The sequence below is a fragment of the Sinocyclocheilus anshuiensis genome, unplaced genomic scaffold, assembly GCF_001515605.1.
Source record: "Sinocyclocheilus anshuiensis isolate Anshui unplaced genomic scaffold, SAMN03320099.WGS_v1.1 scaffold1317, whole genome shotgun sequence".
Taxonomy (NCBI): Eukaryota; Metazoa; Chordata; class Actinopteri; order Cypriniformes; family Cyprinidae; genus Sinocyclocheilus; species Sinocyclocheilus anshuiensis.
This window is the reverse complement of record NW_015551117.1, coordinates 105,522-129,739: the sequence shown is the minus strand read 5'-3', so window position 1 is coordinate 129,739 and position 24,218 is coordinate 105,522. Positions and strand designations below refer to the sequence as shown.

The 24,218-nt window shown below is 37.6% G+C and overlaps 2 protein-coding genes across 2 annotated transcripts in view; one reads left to right on the top strand and one right to left on the bottom strand.

Moving 5' to 3' along the window:
* Window positions 1-955: 955 nt before the first annotated feature.
* On the bottom strand, window positions 956-2,495 carry LOC107663020 (relaxin-3 receptor 1-like). Its single transcript, XM_016453152.1, has one exon. The coding sequence runs from the start codon at window positions 2,404-2,406 to the stop codon at window positions 1,222-1,224; it is 1,185 nt and encodes a 394-aa protein (XP_016308638.1). The 5' UTR covers window positions 2,407-2,495; the 3' UTR covers window positions 956-1,221.
* Window positions 2,496-7,714: 5,219 nt separating this feature from the next.
* LOC107663005 (A disintegrin and metalloproteinase with thrombospondin motifs 7-like) overlaps window positions 7,715-24,218 on the top strand; it is a gene marked incomplete at its 5' end in the record, with an annotated part of 95,498 nt that continues 78,994 nt past the window's right edge. The window contains 7 exons of the mRNA XM_016453138.1: window positions 7,715-7,864; window positions 10,712-10,889; window positions 11,004-11,197; window positions 15,865-15,948; window positions 18,631-18,755; window positions 18,837-18,986; window positions 22,723-22,866. Coding sequence (XP_016308624.1) covers window positions 7,715-7,864; window positions 10,712-10,889; window positions 11,004-11,197; window positions 15,865-15,948; window positions 18,631-18,755; window positions 18,837-18,986; window positions 22,723-22,866 — 1,025 coding nt within the window. The remainder of the gene's footprint in view (window positions 7,865-10,711; window positions 10,890-11,003; window positions 11,198-15,864; window positions 15,949-18,630; window positions 18,756-18,836; window positions 18,987-22,722; window positions 22,867-24,218) is intronic.

Sequence of the window (24,218 nt, the reverse complement as noted above, 5' to 3'; positions counted from 1 at the left end):
TAGGGAAAATCCTTTGAAATGATTTTTGGACTTTTCTTCGCCAGTGCTCCCTCATGATAATAAAATTAAATAATCAGTGAAATTAATGTATACTGCTATAGTATTTCCTGCACTTTGATGAAAAGCTTTCTGTCACTATTAGTTGAACCACCGACACAGCTTAGCCCGAAGCATCTCACACACTTTATTTCACAGCTGTCATTTGATCAAATAAGCTTAATTTAATAATTTATCTTCAGCCCAGAGATTTGCATGATTCTTTTGCATGGGAAAATTATTTTTATCCATGTATAAATTTTATATTTGACACTCACAAAACAGTTTTTAGCATAAAAAACATGCACAGTTTTATGCAGTTTGATTATGTGGCGACACATCTTACCCCACTCTCTGTCTCCTGATGAAGATGGATGTTAGTGACGAATATTGTGAAATATGTGTTCTGCAGAAGAAAGAAAGTCATACATGTTCGAAATGATATTAGGCTGAGTAAATGATGAAACAATTTTAATTTTAGGTGGAGTATCCCTTTATGAATTATACTGAAATAAATCTAATATTATACAATTCATATCAATAAATTACTATAAGTCATGTACAGTGTAAATTAGTGGTCAAACGATTAATCGTGATTAATCGCATCCAAAATAAAAGTTTTTGTTTACATATGTGTGTACTTTATTATGTATATATAAATACACACACATGCACATACATATTTAAGAAAAATCTGTTATATTTGTATATATTTATATATAATATAAATTATATAACTATAAATATAAAACATGTAAATATTTTCAAAATATTTACTGTATGAGTGTGTATTTATATATACATAATAAATATACACAGTGCACTCACATATATTATGTAAACAAAAACTTTATTTTGGATGCGATTAATCGCGATTATTCGTTTGACAAGCACTAGAAATACAGTTTTGCAAGCATCATTTAAATATATATATATATATTTTTTTCTCTTTTCTTTTTTTTAGCCATTAGGTCTAACTTGGACATGTATATATTCAGTAAGTATATGGGCCAACCAACAAATAAAACACCTTTAAAACTGTTCAAGTCACAAACAACAACTACAGTCATTCGTCGTTCTCGGTATCGTTCTCAAATCATAGTAACCCTTTGGTTTATCAGAGGGAAAAAATAAGTTCACTGTTTAATTAGTTGACAGAATCTGTCTGAAGTCCTGTAAATATTGTCAGTATAAGGTCGTTTGTCTGGATTGTTGGGAGCGTTGTGCGTCAATCACGTTTAAATGAATTCCAGTGTGTGCGTCATCCAGGTTTTGATTGCTGCCTCTACTGTATCCATGTAGTTTTCCAGCCTTCGAAATAACAGGCGAGGCGATGCGCCAAAATAAACTATGTAACATTTTCCTAAACTCCCGTCGCATTAGACAATACAAAACTGGGTTTAAACAACTATTAGTATGAGCAAGACAAACAGTCACGGGGAAAACATAAGTATGCACCATGTAGTATGTTTTGTCCCAGTGCACCGCGTTCAATTTCACCAGCACGCCCCAGAGGGTGATCGCATGGTTTGGCATCCAGCAAATAAAAAAAGAGAGGACCACCACCGTCACAGACTTTGCTACTTTCGATCGTCTTCTTTGACGGGTATTAATGCCCCTCTTTCGGATAAACCTCAGCAGTAATAGATAACATACTGAGAGGATGAACATGGGCAAGATAAACGCAATAACAGTTTTCTGAAGGTGATACAGAGCGAGCCAATCCTGGCCATCTGGGAACTTGAGGAGACAGAGTTTTTCACCTGCCACAACTGTCACGGTGGAGAAAATGGAAGTTGGAGCTGTTGCCACAGTCGCCAAGATCCACAATACAGCACAGACCCACGTCACAGACACGGACTTGTTTCGAGAAGGGATCTTTAAAGCAGATGCGACAGACCAGTAGCGCGTAATGCTCATCGCGGTGAGGAAAAAGACGCTGGCGTACATGTTCATCACAGTGACTGATAAAATGATCTTGCACATGGCGTTACCAAACGGCCAGCTGAAATCCAACGCCGTATCTACAGCCCAGAAAGGCAAGGTCAACACAAACTGAAAGTCGGTGACAGCTAAATTGATGACAAAGAAATTAATGATGGATTTCTTTCGACCTTGTCTTATCTTCATAAGGAAAAACACCAAAAGGTTTCCGACCAAACCCACGGCGCACACCGCGGAATAAACCACTGAGATGATAATCCGCAGGACGAGGCTGCCGTCAGCAGTCACATCGATGTCTTCCAGACTGCTGAACTTGTGCTGGTCCGTTAAACTTCTGTTCAAAGTTCCCCATCCGCTTTGGTTGAGAATGTCACCCATTGTTTCTGAAACAGGTGCCTGGTGGACAAGTCTGTCTACTGATCGCATATCAGGTAGTCTGACATTGTTTCACACAGAACATAAACGGTTTTAGATGGCAATGGGTTCCCACAGGTGTAAGCGACGTGTTTTGGACACGCAGTGCACCTGACAGCCAGCGTTTTATGCAGAAGCGCGCACTGGATAACACCGCTGACTGACTTACAGCCGTACTCTTGACGTCATGTCATGTCATACGCATTTGAGGGAAGATGACCAAATAACACAAGATTCCAAAACAGACCTCTTACTTAACCATTTAATAAGCAAAAATCGAAAAGCAAACGGAAACCAAACGGATAAGGAATGTAACAGCAATATAGGCTATTTCAAGAGTTGTATGTAGCCCATATATCTACAGTGTCTACAGTAGCTTTGTTACATTTATTAGTCATAGTTATTTAAATGCAATATCAAATGGTTTAACATTTAATGCAACTATAATTCAATATTATGTTCATGGATTTTATGTTATGTTAATGTTTGCTTTTTTTAGTTCCTCTTGATAGCTCATACTACTCTTAGAGTCAATAAAGCCTTATCGTGTATCATCTTATCATATATCATCTTAAACTTCTGCAATTTACAATGCTAGATGGGAATGACTTCGTAAATTGATATGAAATATGTTTCCTTACTGTTGTGTCCACCAGATGGGGCACTTGATGGACACTCGGATATATCAGCAGCTCAGTTTGTTACTCCCTTCAGAATTAGCTAGCATTGTCAGATTTTCAGTTTTCAGCCTTTCAATTTATGGAAAAATGAAGATGGTGGCACAGGTGGAAAACTAGGCTACTTAGTAGGTGTTAAAGGGATAATTCACCCAAAAATGAAAATTCTGTCATTGATGTTGTTTCAAATTTGTATGACTTTCTTCTGTGGAACATATTTATTTTCCATATCCAAGTGGAAATAAACAAATGATAATTATGATAACGATGATAGTCAAAGGATATAGGCTATAGGCTTATGACAAATATCAAATAATGAATTGCATTATAGAAAAATGATGATTATTGGCATTATTATTAATGGCATCAACATGGATACAAAAACATGCCTTCTTGCATTCAAAAATAGCTACCCGGAACTAAAAAGAACTGAACAGAATGTAAATCGAGTTTATAGCTGTAATGACAAAGGAATAAACGCTCTTGACGCGAGACGCGAGACGCGACGCAACAGCCAAAGACGACCGACTGTTGTGTTCATAAACCAACATTTAAAATTGCACAGATTAAACTCAGGAACGCGTCCTGTGTTTGTGTTCATTTACAAACGGTTAAATTATGAGATGGGAGTCATTTGAGTATAAACACGGAAAGCACTAAACAAAAGACTGGAGTGGGTTCAGTCTCACACTGAACACAAAGACAGGGTCCTCCTACTAGAAGACTGAGAGGGCGGAACTTTTACAAAGTTTTACTGAAACACAGTTCGCTGCTCTTCTGTGTGCGGCATCAGTAACTGCAGCCGTCCCAGTTGAATTAACGGAGCCCAAAATCCCAAAATCGCCCATGCACCGGAATCACAGACTTTATCATGCTACATAATTTGTCTCGGACTGATGACCACTGCAGATCTCTGGCTTAATAAATGCAGAAGCGTTCTTTTGTGTGATGGGTCCAAACTACCGATGCATAAGGCTGAGGCAGAAGTTACTATTCAAACTATCACCATTTAAATGGACTGTAGATTTACCAAGAGTGACCTGTCTTCTCTTCTGTGCAGTTTGACATGATGGTACAGCTGGACTGCAGCATTAAAGTTTTGGGACCAGCAAGTTTCTCTCTCTGCTTTGTGATAACAACTGGGCTTCTGTCCATGTTCGAGAGCACAACAGCTAGCGGATATAATCAAGACACAGGTGAGTGGGTTGAGCTTGTGTCTCATTATAGTCCCACGCTGTGATTTTTAGCATTTTTTTGTTTGTTTGTCAGATGATGTGCGCGTGTGCGCACAATGGTGTTTGTATACAGTGGCCCGAAAAGTATTTTTGGGCACTTGTTTGCTTTTAAAATTTTACTTTTATTTTAAAGAGATTTCAAGCAAAATATTTCATAAAGAGAATTTTGCTTGCCTTCTGATTTTAAAACGGCATATATTCTGTTCATTAAGACAAAACCTATTGTGAATTAAAACGTTAAGTGGAGTGAAACATGCTCATATAATGTGATGAATTAAACTTGTGGTTATTACCTTGAGGACTTCATACATCCACTTAAAACCACTGCAAAACCGGTAGTTGCAAAAATGGCTCAGAAATGTGAAGTAGTTGTGGAAAAAGCCCTGCTATAATTTGTCTACAGATGACACTTGTCATATTCTGTCATCTAATGCGTTGACATTCATGCACTTGTAGAATTTTTAAGTGCCCATACTTTGGGGATTATATTACACTGTCAACCTGCAAAAAGTGGAAGTGAAATATTTGGCCCAGTGTTCCCAGTTTTTTTTTTTTTTTAACTGTTTATTTAGGCCATTATTTGTGATGGCACATGGTACATATTGTTTAATTGTTCTACTGGCACTCTATAAACTATGAAATATGAATTCATCTTTCTTGATTAGGTTATTTGAATGTAAATTAGAATTTTAGGTCACAGTTCACATTGCAATATCAATTGCTGCTATGTGAAACTACTGGATAATAATAAACAACTATAAAACTTCAGAACTGTCTGTAATAAAATGTTTTAATTGTAATTTTTAGTGCTATTGTGTATAACTATATTAAAGTGTAAGGTAAAAGGATACTGTAATGTGAATTGTTTCTAAATGTCAGCATCACACCACTTTCATTTGGCTTTTGTGTGCTTTTGACTTATGTTTGCCCTGATAGCATATACATCCCCCACTCCATATCCCGTTTCTTGGCGGACACTACCCCTATTACTGCTCTCTTGTGGAAGCCCCTCTGCTTTCACAATCATGTAGGTCAAAGCAACAGGTCTGCCAATGAACAGACTGAAGTCATTTAACAAAGTCTGTTCAAATGTTTGTACTACAGGGTCTCTAGGGAAATATTGGAATATGGAGAATGCAGACTTGAGAATTTATTTTAGTCTTTACTCTACCACATAATTACTATAAATCCTTCTGTAAGTGTATTATTCTGGTCTGTTTTTTTTTTTTTAATAGAATGACAGACTTCAGCTTGCTGTTATTAGGATAATTCATGGATTTGTTTCATGAATTATTCAATGTACAGTTCAATTGCTTTGAAAGTCACAGGAATTTAAATGATTCACTTATTCAAACTTATGCAAGCGCAAAATAAAGAGTAAAAAGGTTCATTGCAGTCACAGTCACACAATTCTTAAAAATCAGTGCATTTAGTAAACTCTTTGGGGAATTTTAAAGGCTAAACTATGATAAATTGTCTGTGTTGTTTGGTCATATCTTTAGATGATAATAAATAGTAAATCATATAAAACTTAATCATTTAGTGTTTTGTAAAATATACATAAGACACAGACTTTGACATGTTCTGGGGGGAAAAGTGATTATCAATGTAAAACTTACCCCCCCCACTGTGCAGTTTCAGGGCAGAGTGGTTACCAGAGTGTTGCTTTCTGATTTCTAAGATGTTCAGAGTGGTTGTCAGTGGTGGAAAGAGTACTGAAAAAATATACTCAAGTAAAAGTACCATTACCTTCCAAAAAATGTAGTGTGAGTAGAGTAAAAGTACGTGTCCAAAAAACTACTTAAGTAAGAGTAAAAGAGTAGCCTATTTAAAAGTACTCATGAGTATTGAGTAGTGAGTCCTATTGTAAAGTCATGCAGTGTGTAACCTCCTGTCGTCGTTCCATCGTGCAGTGTGAACACAGCAACAACTGAATGCTACCCCAGATAGTCCTTCAGTGTGAAACCAACAGTGATGCGACGTCTTTGAAAATCGTGCAGTGTGAACTCGGCATTAGAGGAAGATGCGACTGAATTGATGCTCGAAGAATGCACTTCCAGCAGCCATGATAAACAGTTGGCGGTTAAAATTGTATATGCACAATTTGATTTGACGAAAGTCACGAGACCTATTACTATCTCACTATCCAATCACGTTCATGGATAAAAATAAAATTAAAATAAGCATGTAACGACCACAAATGGAGGAAAATATTGGAGTAAAAGTACCGATACATCACTTAAAATGTACTCAAGTAAAAGTAAAAGTAGCCTACACAATTTTTAAACTACTAAAAAAAGTAGAATTACTGATAAAAACTACTTAATTACTGTAACGTGAGTATTTGTAATTCGTTACTTCACACCCCTGGTGGTTGTTAGCTAGTATGCTAAGTTGCTAGCATGAGCTGGGTAGTTGATGTTTAGTTTACTTACTTGATTAAGCCAAAAGAACCCATCCATCTCAATGATATTCTAGTAAGGCTGTTACACAAGCTGTAAGCCTAGTTGTAAATAGGCACTAAGTTTATGCACTGCTAAATATTTGAGCATTTGCACCATTAAACTTAGTTGAAGCATAACGCTATGTATAACTACATATTTACAGAAGCCTGCACACAGCAGGAATAATGAGCACATGTCTTGTCTGGCAGACATTAATCCTTTAATTCATTTACATGTGAGATAACATTATGTGAATATCTGAGTTGTTTGAAGCTCTTGAGCATAATACCAATTTGAACAATACACTTTCCTGTGTATGCCATTTGTGCATGCAAGGCTACAAAAAATGTAACTAAAAACGTTGAAAATAAATGTAATATTTTCCCCCTAGGTTGTTGTATTAGTATTTATTTATTTTACCAATGACAATTTTGTAAGGCAGAATAAGTTGAAGGCTGCTTGTTGGATCAATAAAGGCCATATCATTCAACTACTAATTACTTTACAGAGAGTTTACTAATCTATTTGAGGTAACCAAATTGACAGCTAAAGTAGTTACAAGCTAAGTAGTAGTTACTAGGCCTAAAGTGTGAACTTGACATTCGATGTTAAGTAAGAACTGCAGATGCAAAATCTTTTTTTTTTTTTCATCTGTTTTGTGTTATAGCACCATACTATTTAACTAATCCACTTAATGTGTGTGGCGGCTTTTTATCCTAAAAGTTATTTCCCTGGTGTTTTTGCAGATAGTTCTCTTAATGGATTTCCTAACTACGAAGTTGTTCATCCTATCAGAGTAGATTCATCGGGACATTTTTTGTCCAATCATGTGTCCCACCGTGTGAGTCGAATTCAAAGGAGAGAGACATCAAAAAACAAAGAGAGCCTGGCCAAGGTTTTTTACCATCTGCAGTATGGTGGACAAGACCTGCACTTTAACCTCACCCTAAACCCTCATCTGCTAGCGCCTGGATTCTTCACAGAGTTGAGGTACGGTGGTCTGCAAGGGTCTACATTAAATAGCCATGGCCACTCTCTCTGCTACTTCCTGGGAGATGTCTGGAGCAGTACATTGAAGTGGGGTCAAGCAGCTCTGAGCACTTGCAATGGCCTGGTGAGTTAATAAGCATGTTTGTATTTTCATGTTCTCATGTAGAAGTATAAAAATCTAGAAATATTTGATCAAACAATGCTAATAATATTTCTTATTGACACTGAACAACATTCTTTTCTACTTATAATTTACCTTATATTTTAGGGATATAAAGGAATTTGATTAAATTCAGAAATCCCGTGGCGTTTGTTTTTTGTTGGTGGACACCCAGTGATGAATCTGTGGGCTCCCCTATAGGTCCTTAGTGACCCCTATATAACAGGGCCTGGGCAACATTCCCAGAAGTCTCCCATGATGACAGCTTTGTAAATAGGTTAAGGTTAGAGGTTAGAGCAAGGGTTAAGGTTATGATTGTTTGGTAGAAACATTGTTTCAAGCCAAACAAAGGATGTTGATACAGGTGATCCATATAATCCAGAAAAATGGCTCACTTGGTTAAAACCCATCAAGCCACTTACACAAACAGCTGACCCTGTCTTTTTTATATAAATAGAGAGCAAACTGATTTAGGCCCATTGGCATAACACTTGTTTTCATGGTCAATTTATTTTATTACATAAATACATCAATTCATTTCTTGTATAATAAGTATGTAATTTCTGTATTAAATTCATAAATTATGGTGGAGGGGTGGCAAGGGTGTGGGTTTGATTTTATGACATTGGTGAGGACATAACCCTCCTCGATATATGTTTTACTGGAACTACAGATAATAGTCAAAAAACTCACAAAGGGAGTTTATGTCAGTATGCTCCTAAGACAATAATTACATATTAATAGAATTTCAGATCTGTATTTCATGATACAGTATATGCTCGTAAAGATGCATACATCATTTAATTTTAAAAATTAGTTGGTTCAGTGACAAACACAACTTTCACATGCATCTGATTAACAAATGAACCACACACTGCTATTTTGCTGTTGTTCATTGTGTGGATATTTCAGCAAACGGTTTGTTTCATGCATTTAGTTTAACAGCATTATGTTAAAAATGGTAAACTTTATCATTTAGCTGAACTGTGCACATGCAGTTTAAACACTTACTGTATGTTATGTTCTTGTTCTGTTCATGCAATAAATCAGTGCCCTGTAGTAAGCAGGGTTCCCTTTCGAAAGGGAACTCCACGCTGCGTCCTCCAGAGGGCGCTAAGGGAACGCCATCAGCGTGTCCCCTTAGCGCCCTCTAGAGGACGCAGAGTCTCGTTCCCTATTCTCAGGGAACCATGGTTACATGCGTAACCTGAGACGTTCCCTTTCGAAAGGGAACTCCACGCTGCGTCCTCCAGAGGGCGCTAAGGGAACGCCATCAGCGTGTCCCCTTAGCGCCCTCTAGAGGACGCAGAGTCTCGTTCCCTATTCTCAGGGAACCATGGTTACATGCGTAACCTGAGACGTTCCCTTTCGAAAGGGAACTCCACGCTGCGTCCTCCAGAGGGCGCTAAGGGAACGCCATCAGCGTGTCCCCTTAGCGCCCTCTAGAGGACGCAGAGTCTCGTTCCCTATTCTCAGGGAACCATGGTTACATGCGTAACCTGAGACGTTCCCTTTCGAAAGGGAACTCCACGCTGCGTCCTCCAGAGGGCGCTAAGGGAACGCCATCAGCGTGTCCCCTTAGCGCCCTCTAGAGGACGCAGAGTCTCGTTCCCTATTCTCAGGGAACCATGGTTACATGCGTAACCTGAGACGTTCCCTTTCGAAAGGGAACTCCACGCTGCGTCCTCCAGAGGGCGCTAAGGGAACGCCATCAGCGTGTCCCCTTAGCGCCCTCTAGAGGACGCAGAGTCTCGTTCCCTATTCTCAGGGAACCATGGTTACATGCGTAACCTGAGACGTTTTCTAGCATGTTTACTTTACCTTCTCAGGTGCTGCCAAGTCTTATTAGCCTTATATCCAGCTTTATTTAGGGGGGTCGAGAGTAGAGAATCTGGACCAGGGCTAACAGAGCCCAGAGATTGTTAAACTCAGTGAGACAATCCTGGTTAAATAAAAAATAAAAATAAACCCCACAAGACACTGACAGCCAGCAGTCTCTATATATGAATATGTTTTAATTGTTTTATCAAAATGATTACAATAAACAATTCAGTAGTTGCTGGATATTGATGGGACATGCTCTTAGCATCCCTACTAAATTCTACAGCCTTGAGGGGTGGGAGGGTTGCTGCTGCATAAAGTAAAAAAAAATTCAAGGTGATGCAACTTTCCTGATGATGATGATGAAAAAAATCCTCTTAAAAAGAATGCAATTTTGGAAAAGAAAACTATTAGCAGTGTGGCATAATGTTTCTCTGCTTATCTATCTATCTATCTATATATATATATATATATATATATATATATAAATAAATAAAAACTTTTGTCAGAAAAGTCACATGGTTCACCTAGCATGCAAAAACATGCAGGGGAAAACAATTTTCACAAGGTCGGTAAGTGTTCTTAAAACATCAGAATTTTTTTTAACAAAGGTAAGGTAAGGTAAGGTCATGTTATAAAATGTAATGTTGTGTGGCTCCCATAAAACATTATAGTATTTATAAATTAATAATTCATTATGTTTTAAAAAAGAAATACATTTTACCATGAAAAATGTATTTACAAACCTTATTAAAAATAATTTTTAAAGATGTTTTCCTTTGTGTAGTTGATTACTGACCCTCACTGATGGCAAAAGTTAAAGTTGTTACCATTCTGAGTAAAACTCTGTTTATTACTTAGGAATAATAAGTAGTAGGTGCCCTGTGGCAAAACATACGACCGCAGTGAAATGAGACAGTGAATGTGGATTGCATGGGTATACGCTGTTTAATTTTATGTCATGTTACTTTGACCTTGTATTCTCTCTAGACAGGGCTGTTCAAGCTCTCAGAAGAGGAATTCTTCATTAGTCCGCTGGAGTCAGCACAAGAAAAGTCAGCCCCACAGGCTCATGCAGTCTATAAGCGACATGCTGTCCAATCAGAACACCAGCTGGTGCAGCCTCTGTTTGGAGAGCACACAGCTAACGCGACCTGTGGGGTCAGAGGTAAGACTTTGGGGTGTAGGATTCAAAGGGGATAAATAATTTATGAACAGATGTCTTTCATGATTAAAGCACATAATGCATTAATGATCCAAGGTCATTTTTAATCATCCTTAGATCCTTTAGAAGGGGCAAAGCAGGTGGAAAGGCAAAGAGAGCGCTGGGAGAGACGGCAACATCGCAGACGGATTAGACAGCGCTCCATAAGTACTGAGAAGTGGGTAGAGACTCTGGTAGTGGCTGACCCTAAAATGGTGGAATACCATGGGAGCAAAGGAGTTGTGAGCTATGTGCTCTCTGTCATGAATATTGTGAGTAACAGTTCTATCTATAAATAATTCATGGTGTTTTCCAAGGCAAGCACCGCTATTACTGTTGCTCATACTTATTCTAAACCCTTAAAGAGATCACTGTCCTGTCATCATTTACTAACCCTCATGTCATTCCAAACCTGTACAGTATGTGTATTTATTGAAATGGTGTTTTTTTTTATACACTGAAAGTCAGTGGGGTTCAGTCATGTTTTGAACCTCACTGACATTCACTATATAAACAAAAACAGTAAAACAAAAGCAAAACTTTTTTATCTTCCACAGAAGAAAGTAAGTCATACAGGTTTGGAATGACATTAGGGTGATTCAGTTTTAATTTGAATTTTTGGGAGAACTGTCCCCTAAGCTTTAAAGGGATAGTTCACCCAAAAATTTTAATTCTGTCATTAATTACTCACCCTCATGGCGTTCCAAACCCGTAAGACCACCGTTCATCTTTGGATCACAAATTAAGATATTTTTGATGCATTCTCAGGGCTCTCTGACCCTCTGTAGATAGTAATGTAATTACTCGAATTACATGTCGATGTTAACACGATCAACATCCAGAAACGTAGCAAGGAGATTGGTAAAATAATCCATGTGACATCAACGGTTCAACCGTAATTGTACAAAGCTACGAGAATACTTTTTGTACACAAAGAAAACAAAAATAACTTGAAATAAAATGACGTTATTCAACAATACGTTTCATCCGCGTCACCCTAGCGCCATTTTGGAGAGTATCCACTGAACGCAAACAGCGGATACGTTGTTTTCATTTAAATCAAAGTGTAAATAAACGTAGAAAACGTATCCTCCACAGAATTAAAAAATATAGTTGTGAATTTTTATCTCACAATTTGATTTTGTTTTTGTCAGAATTATGATCTGTAAACTCGGAACTGCGAGAAAAAAGTCAGAATTCTCGCAATTGTCACAAATCCGGTCGTGGTCTTCCGGCCGATTGCCACTAGAGATCACTCTACCATTACATTGACTCTCACACTACACAGACTGTTACATGTCACTCCGGACTACAGTTCCCATCATCCATTGCACTTACACAGCTGAATTCACTGATCACACAGCCTTCACTAATCACATGCTCACCTGAGAGCCATTACACACTCTATTTAACACCCACTCAGTCCCTGTTCAGATCCATCCAGAGTCACGTCACGTCACAGCTGATCATCCAGAGTCACGTCATGTCACAACTGATCATCCTGAGTCACGTCACGTCACAGCTGATCATCCTACGTCACGTCACAGCTGATCATCCAGAGTCACGTCATGTCACAACTGATCATCCTGAGTCTCCTCACGACACAGCTGATCGTCAGGAGTCTTGTCATGTCCTGTCTGCGGAGCCTGTTTATTGTCTTAGTTTTGTCTTTTTCATAGTTCCTAGTTTAGTTTAGTCTAGTCTTGCCTTGCCTGTTTTCCCGTGTATATATCGCTGCCTTTGTTTTTGGATTGCCCTGTCGTCTTGCCGTTTGGACTCTGTTTGCCCCTGCCTGGACCTTTGCCTTCTACCTGGATTTATCTCTTGTCTTGCCCGTACCATACCTGTTTGCCATTGTTTGACCCTGCCTGTGTTCTGACCATGTTTATAAATAAAAGCTTGCACATGGATCCTCACGCCTCATGTCTCGTCGGGTCCGTTACAGAAATTCTGATTTTTTATGTTTTTTTGCCACAGAATAAAAAAGGTAATTGCAACTTTTTTATCTCACAATTTGGACTTTGTTTCTTGTAATTCTGAGAAAAAAAGTCAGGATTGTGAGATATAAACTCAGAATTACAACTTTAGAATTGCAAGAAAAAATGATGGAATGGTTTAGGTAGTTGAAAATAATCCCATGATCAAAGCATTCACTTGCATTCACTAGCTTTCACATTTTAAGCAACAACCTTAAACATCCTAGCAACCACCTGGCATTGTGGTGGCAGCTTCCACTACTCACATTTTCTTATATATACTGTTTTATAAATATAGTCATTCACCATGTTCATCTAGCTTATTCATGTTATTGCTGATAATTGTAGTAGACTGTGATCTGCTTCTAATTATAAGATCCAATGTATGATTAGACTTGTTTCTAAGGTGAACAAATTGTCAATCGTCTTCACGTTGTCAGGAACACCCATGGAAAGAGTTCAAAAAGTTTTCAAATCCGCATTTTTATTTTTTTTCATTCTTAACTCTGATGTGTTGTTTCAAACTATCCTCATTTCATCCCTTCAGCTTTCACCTCGCTGACTCTCTTCTCCTCAGATAGCTACAGTGTGCCTTTAGGCAGCACTCATTCTGCTGCTCCTGAGCTGGATCCAAATCAGCTGACCATGTTACTGACCCAGTCTGTTAGGTACATTTTCCAAAATATCCTCTGTATGCTTTGTCTGGCTTCTGTTTTTGTGGAGGGAAAAGCCTTCAGGGAAAAAAAGCTTTCCGTTCCAGACACTTGGTTGGTATTGAAGAACATTCTATAAAGGGGAAACATTCCATTATCCTCAGTTTCCTGCCAGGCTGCTTCTCTTGTAGGTCTGTCCTGCTACTTACATACAACAAGAGTTGGCAGGAGTCTAGGTCTGGCAATATAGACCCATTGCTGCAATATTTTACTTGTTTTTGTGTATTGTTGAGCAGGCTAAAGAGGGTAATAAACCAATTCAGAATCAAAGTGAGGAATACAGAGCTACAGTAAATAAAATAGGCTGTTGGATAAATGGTTTAGACACAAATGTTCCACATTTTAGTAAGCTACCTTGCTGTCTACTGCTGACATAGGAAGGAATATTCTAAAAGTGCGGTCACATTTACCATTGCTCTGCAAATCTTCTTGGGTGAAATATAGTCATTTCAATCGACGTGAACGGATATTTCATGTGAGGGTGAAAGATTTCTCTTTGCAGATTCAAGTTGATCACATGGATTTGAATCTTTGATATGTTTTTTTTTGTTTTTTTTTGGTATTCTCTTCAGAAAAATTGGTAGAAAGTGGTCCAACATGTTAATCTGAAAGTGATTTTTTCAAAAAGAAAAATTGAAAAAATAGGCAAACACAGTGTACTCCATTGACTTACTGTATCTACTATAGCCTCTTGTTTGCAGTTTAAAGAATCAGTAGAGAGGAAGAATTATTTGGGCTTCAGGCACCATTGAGCTCCTGAAATTCTCTCTCCAGTAAACATACTGCACCACTGCTGATATGTATTCGCAGTGCCTTTTTACTAAATATGTCATTACAAATATGACTATTACAGAATTACAAGTAGTGGTTTACATTTTCTGAACATAATAGGTTTTGTTATGCAATTCCTAAGATGTTCTGAGTGGTTGTTATTTCATTGCTATGCAATTGCTTGGGTATTCTGATGGTTGGCAAGCAATTCCTAATTGGGTGCTAGGGTGTTCTGGGTGGCTACTAGATGGTTACTTACTGGTCCAAGTCAAAAGGGCCTAACCCCGATACTCTATAATATTCTGGTCTCTAGATATGGCTTGTGTCTCTTAATACATGTAAATCTTAAAGACTTTCATGTGTTTTATCTGTCAGGCAAAAATTGTTAGCCAGATTGCTTAAAAAGTAAAAGCACACCTCTGCTTGAAAAGCAACATGATATTAGATTTCATTCATGTCTGTAGCTTAAGCAAGGATGAGTTATGCCCAGAAATTCATTAATTAATTGCAATGACTAATGATCACAAGTTTTGTTTATTCATTTGCTTTACAGCTCTCACCTTGCTAAATATATTTGCCAACATATTCCATGTAAGCTTGATCACTGCAGAGAACTGGAACATTAGTACCTGCAACCTGAAAAATCAAGGTATTATAATAAAGTTAACCAGACTTTGAGTGTGCCATAGACTCATCAAAGATCAGATTAATGTCAGCAGAAGTTGCTTCACCTCAAAAAGACAGAATGGCTTCAAAGGTGCCTCATTAATTCACTGGAACATTTTGTAATGAGCACAACAGAAGCATAGAAAATGCCTCATCACATTTCAGACCACATTTACCTCAAGGAGAGCTTTTATATGAGAGCAGAACTTCTAAGCATCTCACCAACAGAAAATCTGTTTGTGCTAAACTCCTTAATTCAATATCAGTATGTCAGTCATATCAAGTGTTCTTGAGTTCTTTCTGTGACTTATTTTGGTTACTTCTCTGCATAGGAATTCCTAGACCCTATTTAGGAGGGAGCTTCAGCTCCACTGTCTTTCATCTAAGCCGCTGTAAAGATCTGTGATTAACTTGGCTGTCATCGCTCCTAAAAATCTATCATTATGTGATCTCTCCTCAGGCTTGCTGAAAACAGCGGCTGCAGTAAACTATCTGAGGTTACTTTACTCTAAATCCTTCCCGTACCAATCATTAAAAACGTTACAACATTAAGTATTATCGTTCCCTCTAGTCAGTGGCCAGATCATAAGGCTCCACACACAGCTGACACAGATACTCTATCCATTTCTCTAGCTTTCATCCAAATGCTCTCCATTCCAGAGGAATCAAAACAAACTGTCATTACTGCCCATAGATTTTGACCCAAAATTTATAAACCACTGCAGTAGAAAGGTTGTGATGTTAGATTAGCTTCAAATCGACATGACATTCAATTATTTACAATTTCATATGTGAGAATGTTGTGTTTTGTAGGTGGCAGGGTTATTTCGGGATGCCAGCATTGGAAATGCCATCAACATCGCTGTCGTGCATCTCATTCTGCTGGAAAAGGACGAGGTAAGTGAAATGACAAAGCAGTGATGCAAACCCTTGCTCTAAAAATACATGGCAGACAGTCTGAGTCAATATCATTGCTGCAAAATCCCCATAGCGACCCCTAGAGGACGCAGTTCGAAGTTCCCATGAAAGGGAACAGACTAGGTGCACTATGACCATGTACACACGGCAAGGTTTTGGTGGTGATGACTGCATTTAAATGTGGGAATGAATCACCTAATTCAGGGGTCTGCAACTGTTTTTGGTTTACGTTGGTAATCACTGTTCGTCACTTTTTGCTTTGGTTGCTTAATCTGAGGAATATTCCCCATGTGTCACCACATGGGTTTCTGAAGAGAAAAAGAAAAATAAAATAGTCAAAAAAGCATATTTTAAACTTGGTATATTGGTGGTAAATTGGAGGAGTTGCAGCTGTTAGAAAAAAAAATCACATGAGATGTACAGTAGTCTTTATAAAGCGAAATTTGATTTGAATCACACATCACATTATCATTCTTACATTGTGGCTTAAAAATCAACTCAAATGTAATGATTTGTTTACTGAAAATTTTGACTTGCATTTGATGCTTGGTGAGTTAGGGTTTGGTGATAAACAATAAATAAACATACACATTTATTTAACCTTTTACATACATGCCTTAGGTTGCAGAAATGCTACTGAAATTTGTTTATTGGCATAATGATAACCATAGCAATTGTTTGGATTCATGGCTGCAAACAAGAAACATGAGTAAGAACAGTTTATGTCATTGGGTGTTAGTTTCGTATTCCCAAAGTAATTTTAATATTAACCACTGGACAACACTGGTGAGAACACTGAACCACTGAACCACTGGTTTGAGTAACACAGAGAGCAACTCAGTGAAATAATACAGACTTGGAAAAACTGTCAAGACATCATTGTGATTGGCTTCCTCCACATCTGGAGAACAGAGACACACAAGTGTGATGTGCTTTTAACTACGTCATTAAAACTAGTTGTTCAGTTTGTTTGTTTGTTTCAGACTTTGTGTAAATATGGTTGTCACTCCTGGAAATAACCAAATTCTGTGTGTGCAAAGTAGGATTAAGCACTCAGAAGAAGAGTGACAACAGTATTTTAGCTGTTCAGTGTTAATCTTGTTACAAGAATTTTTTCAAAGGTTGTAGTTTGGGTTATTAGCTTAAACCCCCTTAACCCTTTCAAGTACAGAGACGGAATTTATTCCGTATATTCGCTCATTTTGCCATGAATTAATAACAAACTTGCAAAATAACGTGGGTATATGTTTAAATCTGAAAGTCTGGGGCCAGGGGTCATTTTTAAGGTGCTTTATCCCAGTGATTTATGCATTAAAGCAGGACTTCTCAACTCTGGCCCTGAAGGTCCACTTTCACCTGCCTATAGCTTTCTAGTAATCCTGAAGACCTAGATTAGCTTGTTCAGCTAAACTCCACTGGAAAGTGGACCTTGAGGGCCAGAGTTGGGAACACCTGCAGATTAGTTCACCCAAAAATGAAAATTCTGTCATCAATGACATCAATTACAATTACTTACGCTCTATAAACCCATAAGATTTGGCTTTTATTCCCATATCAACAATTATGCACAGAACACATCAAATATGGTAAACAAAAGCTCAGCTGTGCGAGAACCAATAAGGTTTCATGCAAGCACAGTTGAGCTTCTGGTTGCCATGTTTGATGTGCTGTATGTATGTGCGTTGATCGATATTTATATGTGAATGTGTTTATCATACATATGGAGATCAGGTCTCAGAAAAACTATGGTTTCAGTAAACACTGAATCATTGAACTATATTGTAATAACAGAACTTAAAACAATAGTTTGCTACCAGTGCTTTTGGGAAAAGTACCGAAGATTGGTTTGAAATGACGTGCTCAAATATGCCTCCTTAAAATAAGCACACGATTATCAATTTATAAACTGGGCTAGCTGAGGCTGTAAAATCCACAAATCACCAAATATGTGACCCTGGGCCACAAAACCAGTCTTAAGTTGCACGGGTATATTTGTAGCAATAGCCAACAATACATTGTACAGGTCAAAATTATCGATTTTTCGAAGATCATGTTCCATGAAGATATTTTGTAAATTTCCTACCATAAATATATCAAAACTTAATTTTTATTTTAATATGCATTGCTAAGAACTTAATTTGGACAACTTTAAATGTGATTTTCTCAATATTTTGATTTTTTGCACCCTCAGATTGCAGATTTTCAAATAGTTGTATCTCGGTCAAATATTGCCCTATCCTAACAAACAATACATCAAGCTTATTTATCCAGCTTTCAGATGATGTATAAATCTCAGTTTCTAAAAATTGACACTTATGACTGGTTTTGTGGTTCAGGGTCACATATGGAAAGTCTTTGATTTATTTATTTTTTTTGGCATTGTGGTTTACAGTGTGTAACCACCGCATTGTATTTATATGCATAGTGTTTGCCACCATCTACAAGTTAATGCATTTTAGAGTTGAATCATTACTTTCATAAATTCTCATTCCTCAACACAATACCTTCAATAAAAGCTGAAATAAATACATTTTTATTTGCCTTTCAAATTAATAATAAAGTAGTAATACTTCTTTAAACTCAATAATTGTCATACTTCATATACAAACTTTACATACAATTTTCCCATTTTATGTATTTAATTCTTTTATATGTTATCAGGAGGATTTGAAAATTACGCATCATGCAGACAACAGCCTGAACAGCTTCTGTAAGTGGCAGAAAGGCATCAATATGAAGGACGATGATCATCCAGTCCATCATGATGTGGCTGTCCTCATTACTAGGTACATATGGCCTAATTGTAACCAAAATTGCATTGCTTTACATATATATAATACACGTGTTAACCATTTTCTATGACACAGAAGAGACATTTGTGCCGCCATCAATAAGCCTTGTGAGACATTGGGACTGTCTCATGTGGCTGGAATGTGCCAACCTCACCGCAGCTGCAGCATCAATGAAGACACAGGCCTGACCCTGGCATTTACAATCGCACATGAGCTCGGCCACAAGTAAGTTCTATAACACAAATTACATATACTGTTTACAATTATATTTACAAGTTAGGTATACTTTTGAAAGATTATTGATTGAATTTCCATGTGTAGATTTTTAAAGATTATTAATGGAATTTCTATGTGTATATACCTTTATACACCTTTAGATCAAAAGGTTTTTAAGACCACAGGAAGCAAAAATGGACTCAAGTGTCCAAACATTTGGCTGTTGTGTACACATTTCTAGACTCCTCTTTCCTTCCTCAAATTTGGTCAAGAAGAAAGGCTCTGTGACATACAGTATGTGTTGACTTGCTTTCTGTAATGTCTGGGTTCCGTCTTTTTGTAGTTGTACTGAACATTGTTGTGAATTACTCTTGAGTGGTACAGCCATTTCACCACAGTATGTAAGGCATCTCAGCTCCGATATAAATGGTATTCTTTGGTATTCAGTTAATATATATATTTTCTTTTCTTTTTTCTTTTTAAATAGCTAATGCGGATAATGATATGTAGAGGGAGAGATGCTGATATATTGCTGATTATATGCACTACTGTTCAAATGTTTGGGGTTAGTAAAATGTTTTGTTGTTTTTAAATATATATTCCAAATATCTTAAAATGTAATTTATTCCTGTGATGGCAAAGCTGAATTTTCAGCAGTCATTACTCCAGTCCTCAGTGTCACATCTGTTCTGCAGTGTTCTGCTACACCTTGCTACATTTTTTTCAGCATTTTTGATGAGTATAAATAAATAAATAAAAACATTTATTTGAAATTGAACATTTTTGTAACAATGTCAAAGTCTTTCCTGTTACTTTTGATCAATTGAATTCATCTTTCTGAATAAAGATATTCATTTATCTTTTTTAAATCCTTTTGGATGGTAATAATGTAATGCTTAAAAAGCATTGTGTGCGTCTTAATCACTGGTTTAGAAATAATACACAACAAAACTGACACCTCTGTTTTTTCAAGTTTGGAAAGAAATACAGATTCCTTCCTCAGCTAAAACTAGACACAGTGTTGCATATGCAAATTGCTCATTTTGTGTTGCTCTCAAAGCCAAGGTGTCTTTGATGAAACATGCATTAGTTCTGTGGAGTTAAGAGTCCAGTAACACACTACTGGAGGCAGTATAAGGCCATCACACACTGAATATTCTCTCTCGTTATTCTTCAGTAGAAAGCTGAACCGGCTGCTTTTTTGACATGAGAGTTGTGGAGAAGGGGACTCTTTCTGGTACCAATTATGACTATAACGTTTTTTGCCAGCATCGCTGAAGCTATATTTCATTCAGATCTGTGTGATTCATTGTGTAAAGTTTTTAAGAAGTCAGTGTTTGTTCCAGACCATTATGTAAATGAAGGTGGTCTGAATGTGACTTGTGAAGCCTAGTGGATGCCTAGTGGTGCAGAAATGGGGATTTTTTTTCTTCACAGGAGCGTACTCTTAAATAACAGTCTGTTTGTTAGAAGCCATATTAGAGTCTTATGCCGAGTTCACACTGCACGATATTAGCCCGATTGTGTTTTGTTGTGAAACGTAGTTTGCGGACCAGACAGAGCTGTCGGCGATTCTTCCTATTGTGAAGTCATGCAGTGTGAAACCCCCTGTAGCCAATCCATCGTGCAATGTGAACACAGCAGTAACTGAATGCGACCCCAGATAGTCACACAGTGTGAAAACAACGGCGATCCGCAAAAGTGTTCAATGTTGTATATAAAAAGTTATTTATATTTTAACAATTATATTATGCATTTATATTATTTTACAAGCAAATCTACATTAACATATAAAATATTTTTTTGCTGAGATTTGATGTAGTGACAATTTTGCGTCGTGATTACGTAATGACGTCATTGCGCAATGACATCACAACGTCATTTAGGAACTTTTAGCAACAAATCGACCTTCCTTTAGCAACTTCCCCTGAAAATTAGTTGGCAACACTGGTTTTGTTGTGAAACGTAGTTTGCGGACCAGACAGAGCTGTCGGCGATTCTTTCTATTGTGAAGTCATGCAGTGTGAAACCCCCTGTCGCCGATCCATCGTGCAATGTGAACACAGCAGCAACTGAATGCTACCCCAGATAGTCCTTCAGTGTGAAAACAACGGCGATCCGACGAGTTTGAAAATCGTGCAGTGTGAACTTCGGCATTAGAGTTTGTTTGATCTTGTGCCATTTGGTCTGCCGCACATGCCTTTTATAAATGTTTGTGGTCATGATAAACAGTCATACAGCGGGACTCAGAAAAGGCAGCTTGACAACTCAGTAAGGGTCTCTAGTGAGCTGTGTTTCTAGACTGCTATAGCTGAGACAGTATTCTTTGTAATATATTAGAAAATCTGAATTTCCGCAATGTACATTTTAAGAAATATTTCTTATTTTTGAAGAAATATTCAAAACAAGCTCTATCAACAACATTTCAACAGAAAATTAGTTTGACTTGCCCAGCCCCTCGATTTGTAAAAATATGTGGATAGTAATGCTTATAATGCATGTCTATGGAGCAAGCTCTGGTTTAAACCAGAAATGTGAAGTTCATATTTTGGTTCAAAATTCAGTTCATTTATACAAAAATGTGCGCATTTCTGTATGAATAAACTGTATGTGTTACCAGTGTTTTCTGTGTGTGGAATTTGCTCCATGTAAAGTTAACAGTAAGGCCAGTTTTGCTAACAGCTTGCGCCAGCGCAAACCGTCTTTTGGCGTTAAAATAGTACTGTCAGGATTTAAGACACGCAGTGAGGAATTGGCGCTGAAAAGGCGTGGACACAGTTATTTTTGCGCCTGACCTTATTGAATATAAATTTCTAGGAGTTTCCCTTTCAGATGCAAAACTTATGGGAGGAGAGTATTCAAATGAATCGAGATTTACTAACGTTTGCGCTCGTCTAATTACTGGTATTTGCGCCATTATTTAACGCCCAAATAAAGCATATCTTAAACTATTTTGCGCTTGAAATGGCTGCAATTATTGTTGCTAGGAGGAGGCACTGCAGAGAACAGAGAGCGCGTGGTAGAAGGGAGAGGATTTTTCCACACTTATTAAAGGGGTCATATGATGCGATTTCAATTTTTCCTTTCTCTTTGAAGTGATACAAGCTCTTGGTGCATAAAGAAGATCTGTACAGTTGCAAAGGCTAAAGTCTCAAATCCAAAGAGATATTCTTTATTACACAAAATAATGTTCTTTTTAGCAACATCATATGACCCCTTTAATTTATTTGGAAAGAACACATTATCCGAACATATCATTTGCCAAGTCATGTTATTTTTAATTTGCTTCAGGAAATAAAAGACGACTTGGAACCCTCAATGGTAACCACAAATTAACCAAGGTTTTGCTACACTAACCATATTTTAACCATGGTATTTGAAACTGTGGTTATACAAATGATAATCAATATGGCAAAAAACATAGTTACTACATTTTTTACTATAATAAAACCATGGTTAATTTTTAGGGTTGTTATGTCCCTCTCGATGTATTCCTGTGGATTTTGTGCAAAAGCTAGGGTTTACTGGCTTTGTAACAGTTGAAAGAGTTCATACAACTTTGCACAGACAGGTTAAGTAGAAAGGACAGTGAATGCATTTACTATGGTTCAATGTCTTGCTACCTATTATTGTAAATGCTAAGATTGAATTACCAGCATTTGAGCCAATGTGAAATATGGCTGAAAGCCAGTCCAGCAGTGTCTTCTCACCCTCTCTCTCTGTACGATTTGCTTTTATGCCACAGCTTTGGGATTCAGCACGATGGGAACGGCAATGACTGTGAGCCTATTGGGAAAAGACCTTTCATCATGTCTCCACAGCTCCTGTATGGAACCTCTCCACCCAACTGGTCACGCTGCAGCCGTGAATACATCACCCGCTTCCTCGAGTGAGTAAAAAACAATGCTTTTTTTTTTTTCACTTGTCACTATTGTTTTTCTTTTTGCCTTTTTTATTCGAAGTACAGAGATAACAGGAAATGGTGTAGAGCTGCGGTGTCCAGTCATTCTCCTTGAGGGCCAACATCCTGCAGAGTTTAGTTGCAACTAGCTAAATCAGGGGTTTTCAAACTTTTAGGACACGTGCCCCCCAAGTTTGTGTAATTTTCACTCGAGCGATACTTGCTTTTGATGTAAATATATAGAAAATGCTGCTTCACAGAGCCACGTTGAGCTCTATTGGTCGCCTGATTAGCTGCGGGACTAATCAGATTGCCCCCTAGTGGATAGTGGATACATGTGTGTGTATGTGTATATATACAGTATCTCACAGAAGTGAGTACCCCTAATTCTTCAAGGGGGATTAGATTTGTACTAACACTAGCAACTACTAACTGCTAGAACACAACTCTCATTTATCAGCTTTGTTTTTATAATATTCAAATATCATGAAAGCCTTTTTCATACTCGGTTATTTTAAGTTGTGGAATGAATAACTTTTGCATAAAATGGACTGATGGCCAATTTTCTTGGATGGCACAAATTGGTGTAATCTTTGTACTCTGCGATTTTTATGCTTAAGGGAAGTTAATGGAGTTCATTGGAAAGCTTCTTGGCAACAACTGCCACTGGGCGCTTTATCAGTATTTTACTCTCTCAACAAGCTGGCTCTGTCCTTCTTGACCTTTGCATGTGTGTGTTGCCAAAGGCAATGTGAATGGCTGAGATTTCCCAAGAAGGAACAAAGCTGTGTTGATTCTTCTGTCATAGTTACACTAGTTTTGCTGCCTGCCATATGGAGCACATTAGACAAAGCTTGCCTGCTGCAGCTTGGCCTGAAATGGGGGGAAATGTTTAACACAACTGGCAGTGCCCAAACACAGGATGGGACTGTGCTACGATATCTAGGCCAAGCGGATCCATCAGGAACTGAGTAATTAGTTTATCTTAATCCCTTTGAGGTTTCGATTGTTTAGGCCTACCCATACACCATTATTCTATCTGTGTTTTAACTCTAGGGCAGATGAGAGCCATTTCTTTGTATACAGTGGGTACGGAAAGTATTCAGACCCCCTTAAATTTTTCACTCTTTGTTATATTGCAGCCATTTGCTAAAATCATTTAAGTTAATTTTTTTTCCTCATTAATGTACACACAGCACCCCATATTGACAGAAAAACACAGAATCGTGGACATTTTTGCAGATTTATTAAAAAAGAAAAACTGAAATATCACATGGTCCTAAGTATTCAGACCCTTTGCTCAGTATTTAGTAGAAGCACCCTTTTGATCTAATACAGCC

Coding starts and splice junctions, on each gene's coding strand:
- LOC107663020 (XM_016453152.1), bottom strand. CDS start 2,406: ATGCGATCAGTAGACAGACTTGTCCACCAGGCACCTGTTTCAGAAACA.